This window comes from Vipera berus (assembly GCF_964194415.1).
Source record: "Vipera berus genome assembly, chromosome: 1".
NCBI lineage: Eukaryota > Metazoa > Chordata > Lepidosauria > Squamata > Viperidae > Vipera > Vipera berus.
Genome location: NC_138202.1, coordinates 253,241,342 through 253,257,545, shown reverse-complemented (window position 1 = coordinate 253,257,545; position 16,204 = coordinate 253,241,342). Strand labels below are relative to the sequence as shown.

General features: G+C 37.6%; 1 protein-coding gene across 1 annotated transcript in view; it reads right to left on the bottom strand.

Moving 5' to 3' along the window:
- Positions 1 to 15,456, bottom strand: part of SOBP (sine oculis binding protein homolog) — a gene marked incomplete at its 3' end in the record, with an annotated part of 163,819 nt that extends 148,363 nt beyond the window's left edge. Inside the window, exon 1 of the mRNA XM_081329155.1 lies at positions 15,326 to 15,456. Within this exon, the coding sequence (XP_081185281.1) occupies positions 15,326 to 15,421 (96 nt within the window). The 5' untranslated portion in view covers positions 15,422 to 15,456. The remainder of the gene's footprint in view (positions 1 to 15,325) is intronic.
- Between the last annotated feature and the right edge of the window lie 748 nt (positions 15,457 to 16,204).

The following is a 16,204-nucleotide window of genomic DNA, read 5'->3' as shown; positions in this document are numbered from 1 at the left end:
ATCATCCTAAAGATTCTGTTTATGTTTTCCAGAACTATGATGGTAGATATCATAGTTCTGTGCCACAAATGCAAAGCTTCATGGCTGTGGTAGATTTTTATTTTTTTTCTTCAGGTATTCAGAATGTTTTTCCAGGGAGGTTGTATAAAAAGAAACTTTATTTACATTATTGCAGTTAGTATTCTCTGTATAGATAAGGAAAGGGGTCTAATGATGTGTGCAAACATATTGATGTTAAGTTGCAAATTAATTTTTCACTTTAAAAATGTGTGTTAAGAATTGCCCAGTACAAAAGTGGAAGGGGAATGGCTTTTTATATGAAAAATCTAAATACCTGGAAAGACATTGTTTATGAATATGGTAGATCCGTTGAAATCATCTGAATAAAAGTAAAAAGTGTAAGAAACCAAACTGAAACCATTCTGGGAATTTAGGACAGATCACCTAACCTAGCAGAGGATGGGAATAATGCCTTTCTAAATCATTTTAAGTGTTCAAGACAGCAGACCTTAGCAGCAATAATGGACTTCTGCTAATCCCCACAAAGTAAAAATGGTTGATAGAGTAAATTATCAGCATGTTAGAGAAAAGCATTATGTTCATGAAATGAAGATAACGTGGGGAATAGCTGGGAAACGTCAGTTACATATCTTGGATTGCAAATTTCAATGAATTTAGGCAAAAAATGGGCACCTACCATGAATTGAAATTCTAATGGATAAACAAATTGGAGTGTAATATGAGACCCCCCAAAATGGGTTACTGAACACAAAGGCACAAACAATTCCCATCCGAAGGAAAAATGAGAAAAGTTTTAGCTAGATTGCGTGAATGGTGAACTTACTGACAAATAGAAAAGCAAAAAGGAGACTATAAAAATGAAAGCAAGGACTGATAACTAAGGTGGCATACAAATTGATAAATCAAGCTTATAGAGATGGAACTAGCAAGATGAAAGCTGAAAATGAGATGAGGCTGGTGAGGAATGAAAATATAATAAGAAAGATTTGAGAAAATATCTTTCCAAAACTGAAGAGCCAGGGAGATTATTGGTCTGTTCAACAGGTAAAGTGAATAAGTAATATCAAAGAAAAGAGAGAAGGCAGAAAGCAGAATACTTTAACAGCTGCCTTCTCTCGGGAGAGAGAGAGAGCTCCTAATGTATTGCAGAAGGAAGGAGTAATATGGTTAAGTATTGAAAAAGGTATAAAAAGCCATATAGCTATCTGAAATTAATTCCAGATTGCAGGGTCAGATAGGACACTAAAAGAATTGATGGAAGTAATATACCACTGATGATATTCAGTAATTCTAAGTATTGACTACAGTCTTTGAAAATTCCTGGAGAACTGCTAAGATACTAGAAAAACAAACATATTCCCAATATTAAAAGAGAGCAGAAAGACTTGAAAAATTATACACTAGTCATGTTAATATCTGTAGTGTGTGAGATACTTGGGGAAAAAGACAAGCACCATGTCTGCAAGCATTTAGGAAAAAATGTTTCTATCACAAGGACCCACCATCAGTTTATCCAGAACAAATAATGTCAGACTAACTTTATGTCTTTTTATGTCAGAGTTTACTATATTGATGGAGCAAAGGAATGCTGTGGATGTATTTATATCTTGATCAGGCTAAATGTATGGCAAAGTGTCTCATGATATGTTCATGGACAAGATTAATAATGTGGGCAAAATAGTACTGTGGCTTGATTGATTTGCAATTGAGCAATCATCCTCAAAGGATGTTCATAAATTGTTCCGGAAGGAAATATTAGGTGTAGTCCTTCAAGTCTCCATCTTTGGCTGTTAGTCAATATCTTCATAAATGATCTAGAACAGGGGTGTCAAACTCACAACGTCATGTGACATGTCACAATGTATCTCGACTTTTTTTCCATTGCTGGCAATGGGGTGGGCGCAGTTTCACCATGACGCATCCGGCCCACAGGCCAGCAGTTTGATACCCCTGTTCCAGAACATGGAATGAAAAGGATGCTCACCAGATTTGCAGCTGAACAATATTGGAGGGTTGATTAATATCTTAGAGAGCAAACATAGACACTTAAACTTTTTTAAAGTAACTTAAATCTGACATGTAGATTTGGGAATCCTAGTGGACCACCAGCTGAACATAATCAAGTAACTAAAAAGTATAGCCTTGGATTGGATTTACAAAGCTTTGTTTCCAGGTCATGGGAAATAATAATTCCATTGTATTCTGTGCTGATTGAACCCTACCTGGAATATGTACCTAGTTCTTGGCACTGCATTTTAAAGGGAACATGGAGAAGCTAGTGTGAATTTCAAGAAGAGCATCCAGTAAAATAAAGTGGCCTGAGATAACAAGCCTTTCTGAGGAACAGTTAAAACAGCTGGAATGTTTAGCTTGCATAAGAGAAGACAAATGGGACATACAATATACTAATATCTACCTTTTTGATCGAAGGACTTATTTCATTGGCCACCTCAAGTGTCTGATGAACTCCATTCAGTTTCAAAAGGAACTATTTTGTTTGCATTTTAGTTCACTTTTATTACCCAATTTATATAGCTGCCTATTTCATGGATGTAATTCTGAGCAGTGTACAATCAAAACAACTTAGGGTTATACCTGAGGCTTTGATGTACTATTTGACTGAGGTCTTAGCTATGGCCTGGAAGGGAAAGTCTTAGATCAGATCATGCCTATGTAGGGTTTTGTGTGTGTGTGCATATAGACTATGGAGATTCTCCTGGTTTTCAAAGGGGGATTGCTATTGGAAGAAAACAAACGTCAAATCAAATTGAACATGACCAAAATTCTTTACAGATAGTCATCAACTTATAGGGAACGTCTATCACTAAGCAAGTCGGTTGCTAAGAGAATTGTACCCAATTTTAGAACCTTTTTTTGTTGCACTTTTAAGTGAATCATGTGGTTGTTAAACAAATCTGATTTCCCCCATCGACTTTGCTAGGAAGGTTGCAAATGGCAATTACGTGACCCCAGGAACCGCAACCATCATAAATATGTCATTGCCAAGCATCCAAATTTTGATCATGTGATGATGAAGATGCTGCAATGGTCATAAGTGCAAAAATCGGATGTAAGTCTTTTTTTTTTCAGCACCACTATAACTTAGAATAGTCACTAAATGAATGGTTGTAAATTGAGGACTATGTGTATTTAAATTTACCTCAGAATTCTCACTCTCCATTTTCTTTTTTGTGTGTGTTTATATTCATTTTTATTTTTCCATTTCTTCCACAAACAAATCAACAAATATACTGCAATACATATACACACATGTAAGTTTGGATGCTGCTCGTCCATTTCCCCTTTCACCATATCCACCCTCCTTCTCTCTCTTTCCTCTTCTCTACTTTCTCCCTTTCTCCTTTCTTTGCTACTTCCCTCTTCTTCCTCTCCTCTCCTCTTTCCCTCACCACTCCCCTCCCATTTCTCCCCACTTCTCCTCTTTTCCTCCAACCTTCCTACTTCCTTCCCCCTCCTCTACTCTCTTCCCTCTCTCCTCTCCTTTCTTCCCACCCATTCCTCTTCCGATACAATTCAGGGGTAATGTCCGAGCAGCTCCTCTCCTTAGATTTTCAATATCTATATTAGGCATGATAACATTAATTTTCTATTACATCAATATTTCTATAAATCTGACCTTCTCGGTATATACTTCTATAAATTTTTATACTACCTCCGGTTATGCAATACTGTGTCGCCTGGGTCTCCCTCCTTATTTCCTCATTTTTCTTCCATCTAAATTAGTGTTAGCCGTCTTTTAAGCATATTCTCTTTTTCACCCACTTGTAAAATTTTCCCCAAATTTCATAATACTCTGACTCTGTATTATCTTTAATTATCATTGTTAATCTATTCATTTCCGCACATTCCATTATTTTCCTGATCACCTCTTCTTCTGGAGGAGCTTTCAGCGCCTTCCAGTTTTGTGCAAAAACAGTCCTAGCTGCAGTGGTTATATGAATAATCAAATATGTGTTCTCTTTACTATATTTCTCTGGTAAAATACCCAACAGGAATATTTCTGGTCTTAGTTCTATACGTTGTTGTATCATCTTTTCTATCCATGATCTGATTATGTTCCAATAGGTTTTAGCTTCTGCACACGTCCACCACATATGATAGAAAGAGCCTGGTATTTGATGGCATTTCCAACATTTCATAGATCTGTCCTTAAACATTTTAGCTAGTCTTCTGGAGACATATGCCATCTGTAGAACATCTTGTACATATTTTCTTTATATGCTGTCGCCATTGTCAGTTTGTAGTTTCTTTCCCATAATTGCTGCCATCTATCTAGTTCAATCGTATATCCAAAATTTCTTGACCATTTAATCATTGACTCCTTAACTTGCTCCTCCAATTCCCTATATAGTAAGTAGCTATACATTTTTCAATCCGTTTTTCTTCAGTTCCCGTATTTCATCTAACTCTGTTCTCCCCAAATTAAAACTATCTATTTTCGCATCTTTTTCATATCTAGATTGTATTTGCATTCTCATGTGCCAATCCATCTTTATTCCTTGTTCCTCTAATTGTTGTTTGGTTTTCAGCTTCCCTGTGTCTGTTAGTAGGTCTTTATATCTTATAATGTTTCCCATGTTAAACATATTGGGGTGTATTAACGCTTCCATAGTTGAGAGCCAATCTGGAATCCTCAAGTAATGCTTCCTCTTTATTTTCTCCCAAACCATCAATAAAGAATTCCTGATATGTCGTCTCTGAAAAATAGCTGTGTATTCTATTTTTCCCATACCATATGAATGCATGCCATCCCAACTGTAAGTCACTCTCCATTTTCCTTGATCTTCCTGCAGTCTTTGATATCATCAGTCATAGTATCCAGGGGTTAGGAGTACAGGGCACAGTTCTATAGCAGTTCTTTTTCTTCTGGGGTTGGTTACATTTGGTGTTAAGAAAGAAAAGATGCAGCCAAAACCTCTATCCTCAGTGTTCTATGATCTCTGCTCCTATTTAATATCTACATGAAATCACTGGATAAGGTCATGAGGTAAAAATTTCATTAGTATGCATAAGAAACTCATTTATAACATATGTATCTGTAGGAATATATACAGCAGACATGTCAAACACAAGGCCCGGGGGCCGGATGCAGCCCGCGAAGTGGTTTCATGTGGCCCGCGAAGTCATCCTAGAAACAGTGAGGGAACGGCCCCCACTGCCTTGGCCCTGACCCAAAGACCCTCCTTCTGCCAGAGACCCTCAGATCTGTCCCACTCCTGCCCAGGGCCCCATAGGCACCCTTGATGCGAACGATGTAGAGTTGGCCATGCCCACCCAGTAGGCCATACGCACTCTAGCCACGCCTACCCAGTAGGCCACGCCCACCCTGGCCATACCCACCCAGCCCCCTGAGGGCAACCGCAATGCTGATGCGGCCCTCAATGAAATTGAGTTTGACACCCCTGATATACAGGATAGGACTCAAAGGAGGTAAAACATTTTAAAGTCCACAAACAGATACCATGCAGAAGCAACTCAACTAGACGCCTCCCTAATTCATTGAATTATAAGGAGGAGGTCCAGCACAATTAGTCTTGCAAGATTCTAGCCAATCTCAATAAAATGAGTTTTAACCTTCCTGTGGAATTGATTTCCTGGTCTGCTCTACCTAGTGGGACTAATGTTAACTGGCAGACTGTGAAGGGATGGTGCCTATGGAGGGGAAAGTGTGAGTGATAGACTGCAATGAAGTGGCAATTTCTCAGAAAGGAAAGAGTACATTTCGGGGGGGGGGGGGCGAGAGAGACAAGAGGCAACACAGCCCAGAGCTGAATAGGAAAGAGAGAAAGAGTTAGGCTAGTCACTCCCTAGAATCTCCCAGGGTATCTCCACTAAGGTAAGAATAGTAAAGGTTTAGGTTAGCAAGATTCTATGTGTCTATTGTGTATAAGCAAATTAAGAACTGAAGTTTGGCTGGCTGTTCTATGTCATTCTTGGGCTGGGCCTGACATAGACCAAACAATGCTGTCAAGGACCTTTCTCAGTATTTCAGTGCTTTGAAGGTCCATACAAGGAAGAACAAGTTTCAACTCAATTGTAACAAGACTGAATTGTTGGGAATGTTGCATCACTTAGATCCATGAATGTTTTGTTCTAGATACAGCTCCATTTCCCTAGGTAGAACAGGTGTGCAATTTTGGGTTCTTGTTTAAAAAACAGATAACAACCATGGCCAGGAGGACTTTCATACAAATCCATCTTGTATACCATTTGTACCTGTTCAGGATCAAGAAATCTTTCTCACTGTCACTCATGCCTTGATCATCTCCCAGTTGAATACGAACAACACATTCCTCCTGAAGTTACCCTTGAAAACCACTAGGAGCTGTAACTGAACCAGAATGCGGTGGCATGTATAGTTTTGCCACAATACATATATGTAACATATTACTTTCTGAGATGAAACTATCTTCTGGCTGCAATTCAAAGTTCTGACTATCATGTATAAAGAGCATGGGATTGAAATACCTTTGGCCCTATGTAAAGCCTTGAAAACCTGGCTTTTCTGCAGGATTGGACCAGGGAGATGGATGATGAATGATGAATGATTCTGTCTTTAAGGGTGGGTGGTCTCAAATGTTTTTTTTAATTTATTATTTGATTTTGTTTAATTCTGTACTATTTTAATCAGGTCTTAGATACTCAGAGCTGCAATTGTGGGTTGAGCAGCCATAAAAATTGATGAAATGAATAGTGTTCCAATTGATTATGATGACTATTTGTCAGAAATGGTCTTAACAGATTCCCGCACTAATCATGAAATTGTGGTAGGTTATCTATAAAGTCCCCCCCCCAACTCATTCATTCCTTAATCATGAGTCTATGGGTTGAAAAAAATAGCTATGTACTTTGTAATCAAAAGAGGATTTAAGTATTAGAAATTAGAACAAATTTGCCATTAATTTCCCTAAAGAACTATTTGCCAGGATAAATATTGCAATGCTTATAGAAATAAGTAGACCTAATGTTTTTAATCACAATTATGGCTAGCTGAACAAGAAACTAGACCAATGAGACATTCTGTGCCAGTGACCAGCAAATGGTTATCCTTTATGAACTCCTCTTGACTCCATTGTTTTTGAAACTATCATAGGATAAATTATATTTTAACTATGCTTAAAATAAAAGAGAAGCAATTTCTTTTGATGGTCTTCTCAGAGCCAGCCAAGAGAATTTGGAAAGAGTGCGTAAACTTAAATTCACACTGGACATGAAGAATTAGTACTTGGTTCTAAATATTGTGATCTGTATCAGAAGTATTCTTATGAGAAGTAATGTTTGATATGCTAATCTACATATTTTCACTCTCATTTCTCAGCCACCATGGACAGCATCTGCAACATCATCCTAATTTAACTTTATGGCTAAAAATGTTTTTTACCACTCAGTGGAATGTCTGTATTCACATTCCATTTTCCTTTAAGACAGGTTCCCTATTACAAACCTGTTACCATTCATTAAATGCCCTTTGCGGTATGTTCTTTTTCTACTTTTTTATTAAAGCCCTGCCATTTTTAAAAATAATTTGGACCTCATTGTCAACACACATGTGGGACCTCCACTTGTCATAAAAAACCCCTCTTTTTCAGCTTCTGCAGGAGGCTAAAAAAGATGCCAATACTTTAAGAAACTCATTAATATTAACGCAACTCTTAAAGCAATGTCATCTATTTTTTTCAGAATCTCTCAGAGGTTTGAAAAAGATGGACTACTTTCATAATTTATCATTTAGCTGAACAAAGTTCCAATATGCTAACTTCAGCAACATTCAAATTTTTTTAAAAAAGAAAATACTGGTGCTGAAAAAGGAACTTTACAACTGCTCCCCAGTAGCAGCTGTCAGTGTCCCTGCAGCCACATGATTGCAATTCAGGTACTTGATGACTTGTGCACATTCATTTCTATCCCACATTTATTATTTTTATAAATAATTCAATGTGACGAACATACCCCTTCTCCTCCTCCTATTTTCCCCATTTATGATAGTCACATGATCACAGTTTGCGACCTTCACGGCCAGTTTCCAACATGCAAAGTCAATGGGGAAGCCAGCAGGACATTTCACCTTATAACCAATTAAGGTTGACAAGTGTCAAGTACTATAATATATTAAATGTCTTTCCAAAAACCTATGTCTGCATATACTACCCTTGATCACATGTCTTTAACTTTTCAAAAGCTACATAATTTGTGATGCTCATGCAATAACATCACGACATATGAGATATCACTATGGCATCTACTGGATACCTGTGAATAAAATACTGAACTACGAACTAATCAACCTTCCTCCAACGTGTCGTGTGAACCCATCCTATGTGTTCAGCATGTATGTGTCTTGTAAATATAATTAAGTTAATGTGTTATACAAACACTATTATTTTTTAACATTGCCTAGATTTCTAAATTCTTGTGAATCTTTACTGTAGCTCTCATGGGATCAAGGCAAGCTAATATTAATATTAACCATTGTTACTGCTCACCAAGTTATATGGTAGCATCTAACCACCTAACTTTGGCTGCTCCAAAAAAAAATAAGGAGAATTGGACCTAATTACTGTAGCATTTCTTGGATGAGAAATCATCAGGAAAAGCCAGTGAAAGTATTTCTGTATTCCTGCCAAAGAAACTACATGGATCTGCCTTTGAAGTCACCAGGAGCTGAGCTCAATTTGAAGGAAATGTTATTTACTGTTGCAGCTACAACTAGCATTCAGTATTTATTTTTGTACCAATATTGCACAGAACATATAAAGCTCCCATTTACTTCATAATTATGAGGTAATAATAGGATAATAAGACAAGTAACTTTCATGGAATAACTAACTCTGAATTAAAGGAGAGACGAACTTGACAAACGGAGTTGTTTAGTCAGGCCAAAACACTTTTATGCCTAAAATTAAGGAAAGATAATGACAATTTTTTCATCTCAATAAAGTGCTAAAATTCTTCACCATTACGATAGGGCCTAAATAGCCTAGAGACAGCATAATTAGCAATCATGGCAGGAAATTCTGTCCTACAACACTGGAGAATGTCTAGAGACCTAACAGGATACAGCTAACAGAATCCTGATGAAAGGAGATGCCTCATTTGCCATATCCACACTAGTGATTTTATGGCATCCTATTGCACCATTCAACAGTTGCTATGATATTATATGAACAATAAAGTCTGGTTTTACGGTATTGCAGTAATGACAGGATGAATCTGTACGATGCTATAAACGACTAGTTTGGAAATGTCTCCTGATTAATGCTAAAGTCAATCCTAGTGAAGAGAAAACTCTTGGAAAGTAGTTTGGGAGAAGGGAGATATGGGAAAAAAACAAAGGAACTGGCTATAGGTGATCTTATAAATACATGCAAGAGTAAAATGGAATGAAAGAAGAAGAAAGGGCTCTTCCCATTCTGCAATTATTATGAGTGCATGCGAACCACTGTACTGAACTTCCTTTTTTTTCTTTTTCTTTTATTGCAATAGTATCAGACACAAACCCAGCAATTCAAATACAGCGAACTGGTCCTTGCTATATTTCTTCTGCTATTTGTATTCCAATTTCTGGAAAGAGAGGTGCTGAGAGGAAGCAGAGCTGCCGTGTTGCAGCCCAATCACAACATCTCTAATGGTAGAAAAGTCCTACCAAAACAAGGAAGATTAAGAGAAAATGGATAAAGATAAAAAAAGAAGCAGGTAGACAGAACAACAGGGACAGGTTTTTCCTCTAACATGTGAAGAGAGTAAATATAAACATTTTTTTTATGAAACACATAAGTAACGTAAATACAAATGAAGCTGATTTCTGAATAACAGGGTTGGTTTCAGATGAACAATGAGAACAAACACAAAAAGTCACCTCTTGGACACCATTCCAATGGAACAGAACAATTGGAAAATACATTTAATTGACCCAAAGGAAACTGGGAGAAGCAGGGGAAAGAAAACAGTGGGAAGCATAGAAAGAAGACCAAGGAATGAGAAAAAAGATGAAGGTCAACATTTCATTTCAGAACAGTATGTAATCAAGAGTTAATAGTCAAGAGTTACTGTGCCCAGACTGCAGAGGAAGGGAGCTCAAGTGATGGTTAGGACTGACTTCAAATAAAAACAAAAATGCAAAAAAAAGATATGTTATATTTGTTGATGCTATGACACCACATGTCTGCTTTCAAAACTCTGGTGCCAAGATTCATATATAATCAAATAGTCAAAGACAAAAAATAATTAAAAGCCAGGTTCTCTGGAACACCTGGACTGACAAAGCAGATGATTGCTTGGATGCTATCTAGTGCTGCACAGTTAATTATTTTTTTTACCAAAGGAACTGACATGAAAATACCTTTTATTCACTTTCTATCAGCAAATAAGTAAAAGCATAGTGCTAAAATGCTTCTGTGTGGTTGCTCATTTTCATGTATACAGCCCAAACCACATTTTACAATAATTTTAATTTGCATGATTTAATTGTATGTTTTATTGAATTTTAGTACATAAAAATACAATTTTGGGAAGTAAAAGACTATTCACATACATTTTCCTCATACAGGATAGTGGAAAGAAGTCTGATGGGACTGAAGTCTTTAAAAAGCAACAAAAATTATTTCATACACGCTCTATTTAAAATACATTTTATTGTAGCATCATCATATAGATAACATAACTCCTTATGTTGCATCAAAGACAATTGGTTCTATTTCTGATTCATGTAAGTTTTCACCACATTTTTACCTTCAGTTTTTTCGGTCAGAAAATGGGGAATGATACCAGACAAATGCAGATGGAAATGCAAGGGAAATTCAGTCTCTTATTTTTTTAAAACAGGATGCTACTAATTATTTTTAAAATTTTAAGTAGAAGCGGGAACTTTTTTTTCTGTTTCCTTCCTTGCTATATTGATTGAAACATGGAAGATGAATTTCAAGCCATGTAATAAATGAAAAATGTATGCCTGTCATGTGATATTATATTTCTATCAAATCTTTTTGATATTATGAATAGATGTCAGTATGGCAAATAAATGTACACTAGCCTGTATAGATGAATTTCCAACATTATTTTAATTTTCTTGTAGATTCTTATATACTCTAGATAAGGATTCCCAAACTATTGTGAATATTCTTTGTCAAGATTTATAGTTTCTTATATGATATCTGATAGTAGTTTATCAGGGGACTTGAAAATACTTACACGTGTTTCTTTCCTATGTAATTATTTTCCAAAGTAACTTTTAAATCTTCAAATGTAGAGTGAAAGGTATGACTAAGCAATCCAATCAGTTAACAGAATGTACTTGAAGCATGATTAAATTTGGATGCCACCTATTTCTTTTGTCTTTTTCAGTGAGCAGTCAGTTTTAAGCTTTTCAGTTAGAATATTTCAATAGATTTGCCAATTAACGACAAGAGATGAAATAATCTAGAATGGCATCTATTTTAGTTAAATTACTTACCGTACTTAGAATCTGAAAAGTAATCAATTTAGGTACATAAAATCAGCTCTGAATATTATACAACAGGTCCGATTTCATCTCACAATTGTTTAAAAAAACCCAAAAGGGTAGGTGAATTCAAAATTTTCAGTACTAGCTTGTACATGTAATCAGATCATTCAATTCAAATGAACTTTAAATCGTAAGGTGTTCAAATCATGATTCTTATATTCTTGTCATTTATAACATTATATAATATTAAGTTTCCATGCAACCATAATCCATTTAGTATAAAATAACCATTTTAAATGTTTATAGTACTTCTCGGAAATAGATGAGGATTTATGAAAGGAACATACTGTAGTTCTCTATGGTTTTTAAAAGCTACATATTCACACTGATAAGTGAATTGTTTTACTTGATATTTAGTTTGTTACATTCTTAGCAATCCTATAACCTGGTGTATTGCAATCACTATTTCTAAAACATCCAGTCCTTGGCTGAAATTTCCGAGTTGCTAAATGAAATTTTGGAGGATGTAAATTTAGTACACAGCTGATTTATAATTTCCCCCATTTGTAATTTATCATACAGCACAATAATATTAATAAATTCTAAGGATATTGAGGGCAGATAAAAGGAAAGAATTAGAATTATACTGATGGTCACAGTAAAATAAAACATTCAGTCAGAATTCTTTAGTAAATTTTACACTGAATGTTAGTGAATTTTAAGGCAAACCAAAGCAATCATGTAGTTTTTGGATGCAATGTTGTATCAAGCTGAAGTTTCTCACAACTGTCATGTACATCAGGCCAGAGATAACAAAAATGTAACCTAATATCTACCACAGCAAACAACATCAGTTTTCAACCTTATTAAAACTGAGCAACTGGTATTACTGATGTGACAGAGAGTGGTTGAGTTTCTTTCCATCATTATTAAGCAAATATGTGGCTCTGTCAAAGAGCAAATCTTCAAGAAAATCTGTGTGATGAGGTAATTTTATTACTCATTCATAGTGCCTTGTATTTGCTGTACTTAAAATAGACACTTGTACCCAGTGGCTTTTTATTACTGGAAGGAGGGTGGAGAGAGGGAATCACATACACGCTGGTCTTTTTTTCTTTCCCTTGGCAAATGGAAGCAATTCAATCCAACATGGCTTGAAACTTGAGTAGGTTACTGTATACCGTGATAGAATTCCCTAATCCCTGAGCCAAATTTCCCGAGGGGGCCCTCCTACTAGTCCTGCACTTTCCAAGCTGACTTTTCCATTCCTTCAGCCCTCTCCTCTCCTCTCCTCCCCCCCCCCACTTCATCTCTTCATCTCCCTCTACCTTACAGCCTTGATATCCGATCTGCTGCTAGGATTCAGATTTCAGTTTTTACAGCTTAGGCTGTCTATTGCTATATACATTCCTTTCTTTCTGCTCTGTCGTGATTACTTAGCAGAGCTTATTTTACACAAGTCCACATGAAAGCAGTTCAGATGAAGGGAAGCAGTCAAGCTGCTTGAACAGTTCAGATGTGCACCTACACAAGGGCACACTGTGTTCACCAGAAAATGTCGTATACATTTCATACAATACAACTAATTTGTTAAGTTACTGTACTCATTAACTTAGTGAAGAGGAGGAAATCTTTTTGGTATACCTTTCTTTCAGTAAGTGAAGAGTTTTTGAAACAAAGACAAGCAAATATCCAATGCACTTAGAAGGAAATAAGATGAAAACCTGCTGGGAACTTTAGTTATAAAAACACAGAATGTGCTCTCCAAGCTTAATAAGATAACTAACTCTACGATGTAGCCAAGGCTGCCTGAAAGCTTCTGCTGTTATTCACATTTCAACCACGCAATCTATAAAAGCTGTTCCCAAAACTATATCAGATCCACAGCCTTGGATTAAATTACTCATAGAAATGAAACTCTGATATATCTATTTCTCTTATTGCTTTTCTTCCATTATCAGAAGATTAGGGGAAAGAGAGGTTTACCTGCCTTAACACTAATGCTTAATAGACTTTCATAAAAAGGGGAAAAATTGTGTAATTTTCCTCCTTTCACATACAGTGTTGTTTTTGTTTCTTCCTCACCATTTCAGACAAACATCTGTTCTACTGCAGAAGAACAACTATCTCCCAAACCACCAAGTGTGCCTGCAGCCAAAGTAAACAAAACAAACCCAAAGGATCCAGCATAGTCAGCCTTTATATCCAGCCAGGATAGCATTTCATATGTTTTGATTAAAATTAGCTAATTTGTAATGCTAGAACCTAAGAAACTGAAAAACTGCAGATCGAATGAAGCACTGTCTTAAACGGACAGTGCATAATGGGACAGAGTTCCATGCCCACTGTCCCCCTTCCTCTCTACCCTTACCAAAATAAAAATCCAAACAAGGTCTGACTAAGCAATTACTGTTAAATTCAAGTGTGCACAAAGCCTCCCCTAAGATAGAAAGTCTACCTACAAAGAGGCATATGTATATATGCCTAGAGATTGGAGGGCACTTTGTTCTTACATGTATCACCACCACCTTTGTTCAAATGTCCATCTGCTGTTGGACAAACCTTCAATACAGAAAGAAACAATACAGACAAATAACAGAACATTTTTGATTGAGTTTAAAAATTAAACATTAAAGCAAGCATCTTCTTCCAAATTGATTTGCTAAGCATAATAAGTAAAATGGTCTTTTTGATCCCTTTAGGTTGCTAGCCTTGGACCACATAGGCAAAGATTCCATGATGATGCATATTCAATTTCACACACAGCTTTTTAAATTATTACACACCAACAATGTATATTAGATATTTGAATATAACCTGTTAACGGAATGATTATGAATGCTCCATTTCACTAAATGCAACTTCGGTGAACGAATTGTATCCTACCTCAAAACTATATTGTTTTATTATTTGAAGCAAAGCAACTTCACTTCAGACCCGTAGGGGAGGTTTAGGGAAAGGAAAGATGAGAAACGTAAAAATTAATGCTAACAACAATAACAGTGCTATCAGACAGTGATTTCATGTTCACCCAGGTGAATATTGTTTATATATTTATTGGGCAACTTCTTAGATATTAGCCTCTGGAGTGCCAGCCCACAAAATTATCTCTAGAACACAGCTGGATTGGCACTATTTCCTGTGAGGATGCTGGTTTCACCTCCTCCATACACAATCTCTCCAAACAGGTATAGATGATATACAGAACGTACACACACAGACAGACATATTCATGCACCCTTCTAGGACAGCTTTCAATTCAACACTCTGCTTCCTTGATTAACTGTGAAGTGGAGCACAGAAAACAGACGCAGAAGTAAAAGGGAGAAGAGAAAGACAAGCGATCCTGTGTCTAAGCTCAAGAATGATGTGCAGTTCAGACCATAACATTTCACTTTGACAATTTAATTACACAGTTGCAGCTGGCTACTGGAAAGGGGGCCAGAGGGAGAGGGTGCTTAAATGACTTCCCTTCTTTTCTAACTTTTAACCGCTTCTAGATTATCTGGCTAGGATGGGCACACAGAAGGGGAATTGAACCCCTTTGGAGAAAACATTATAAATAATAGTAGTTATAACCATCAACGTATCAGATCCGCTTAGGGATCTGGCTTTCTCGCCTGTGAACTGCAATTAGGAGGGAGTTCAGGCACCTTTCGTCAACCCTCCTAACAACAAAACAAGAGGTCTTTTATTTATAATATATTCTTCCATGAGGTGGGGGAGGGGAGACCGGAGTACGGGGGGGGGGGGTCTGCAACAAGCTTCCCTCCTCTCCACCCCTCTCCCTTTTTCTTCCCTTCTCCCATCTGAATAGTGATAAAGAGGAACGCAGAGACGTACCTTCATCTCTTCATTGATTTCCCTTTTCACGGGGTGAGCCGGCTTCCTGCTTCTTTTATTTTCCGGAGGTCTCCCTTCTTTCTCCATTTCTGCCATTTTTTTGTGTGTGTTTTGTTTTGTGCGTGCGTGCGTGTGTTGTTTGTCTGTGTGTGTCTGTGTGTGCGCGCGCGCGCGCGCGTGTATCTACTTTGGTGGAGATGAAATGGCTGCTGGTATTATTTGGGAAAAGCTTTTTTTTTGGGGGGGGAAGGTTGTGGGAGAGGAAGGGAGGGAGGCCGGGGGCGGCTTTTAGCGCTTGGGCGAAAGCGTCAACGGGTGTCAAAAGGAGAAAGCGGCTCTGGGAGGGTTGGGGCTGCGGGCGGGCCGGAGCGCGGGTTGCCCTGGCGCGTCAGCCATCTTCTGTCTCCCTGTCTGTCTGCAGGACCGAGCGCGAGAGACGGGCTCTGTGCGTGCATGGGGAGGGGGCGGCGAGGAAGAAGGAGGAGAGTCGGCAGGGAGAGAAAGAAAGAAGCCAGTCCAGTTCCTTCCAAAGAGCGGGCGTGCGCGGGGGGGGGGGGAGAGAAGCAGGACGTCCCCCTGGCCAGGCATTGGGCGGGGCTTCCAAACCCTCTCCGCTTTCTCCGTCTCCTGCTGCTGGTTAGGCACTGATTCAAAGAAGCAGGGAGGGGGCTTTTTATACTTAATTGTCATCACCGCTTTCTTTCCCCCCCCCTCCCACGCCCCCGCAGGGACTGTCGTGCCTTGTGGAAAATACAACAAGGAACTCCTCGGCTCCTTGCTTTCTCCCCCATCCTTTTTTTATGGTGGTCTTTTTGGTGGTCACCACATTATTATTATTATTATTATTATTATTATTATTATTATTATTATTATTATTAT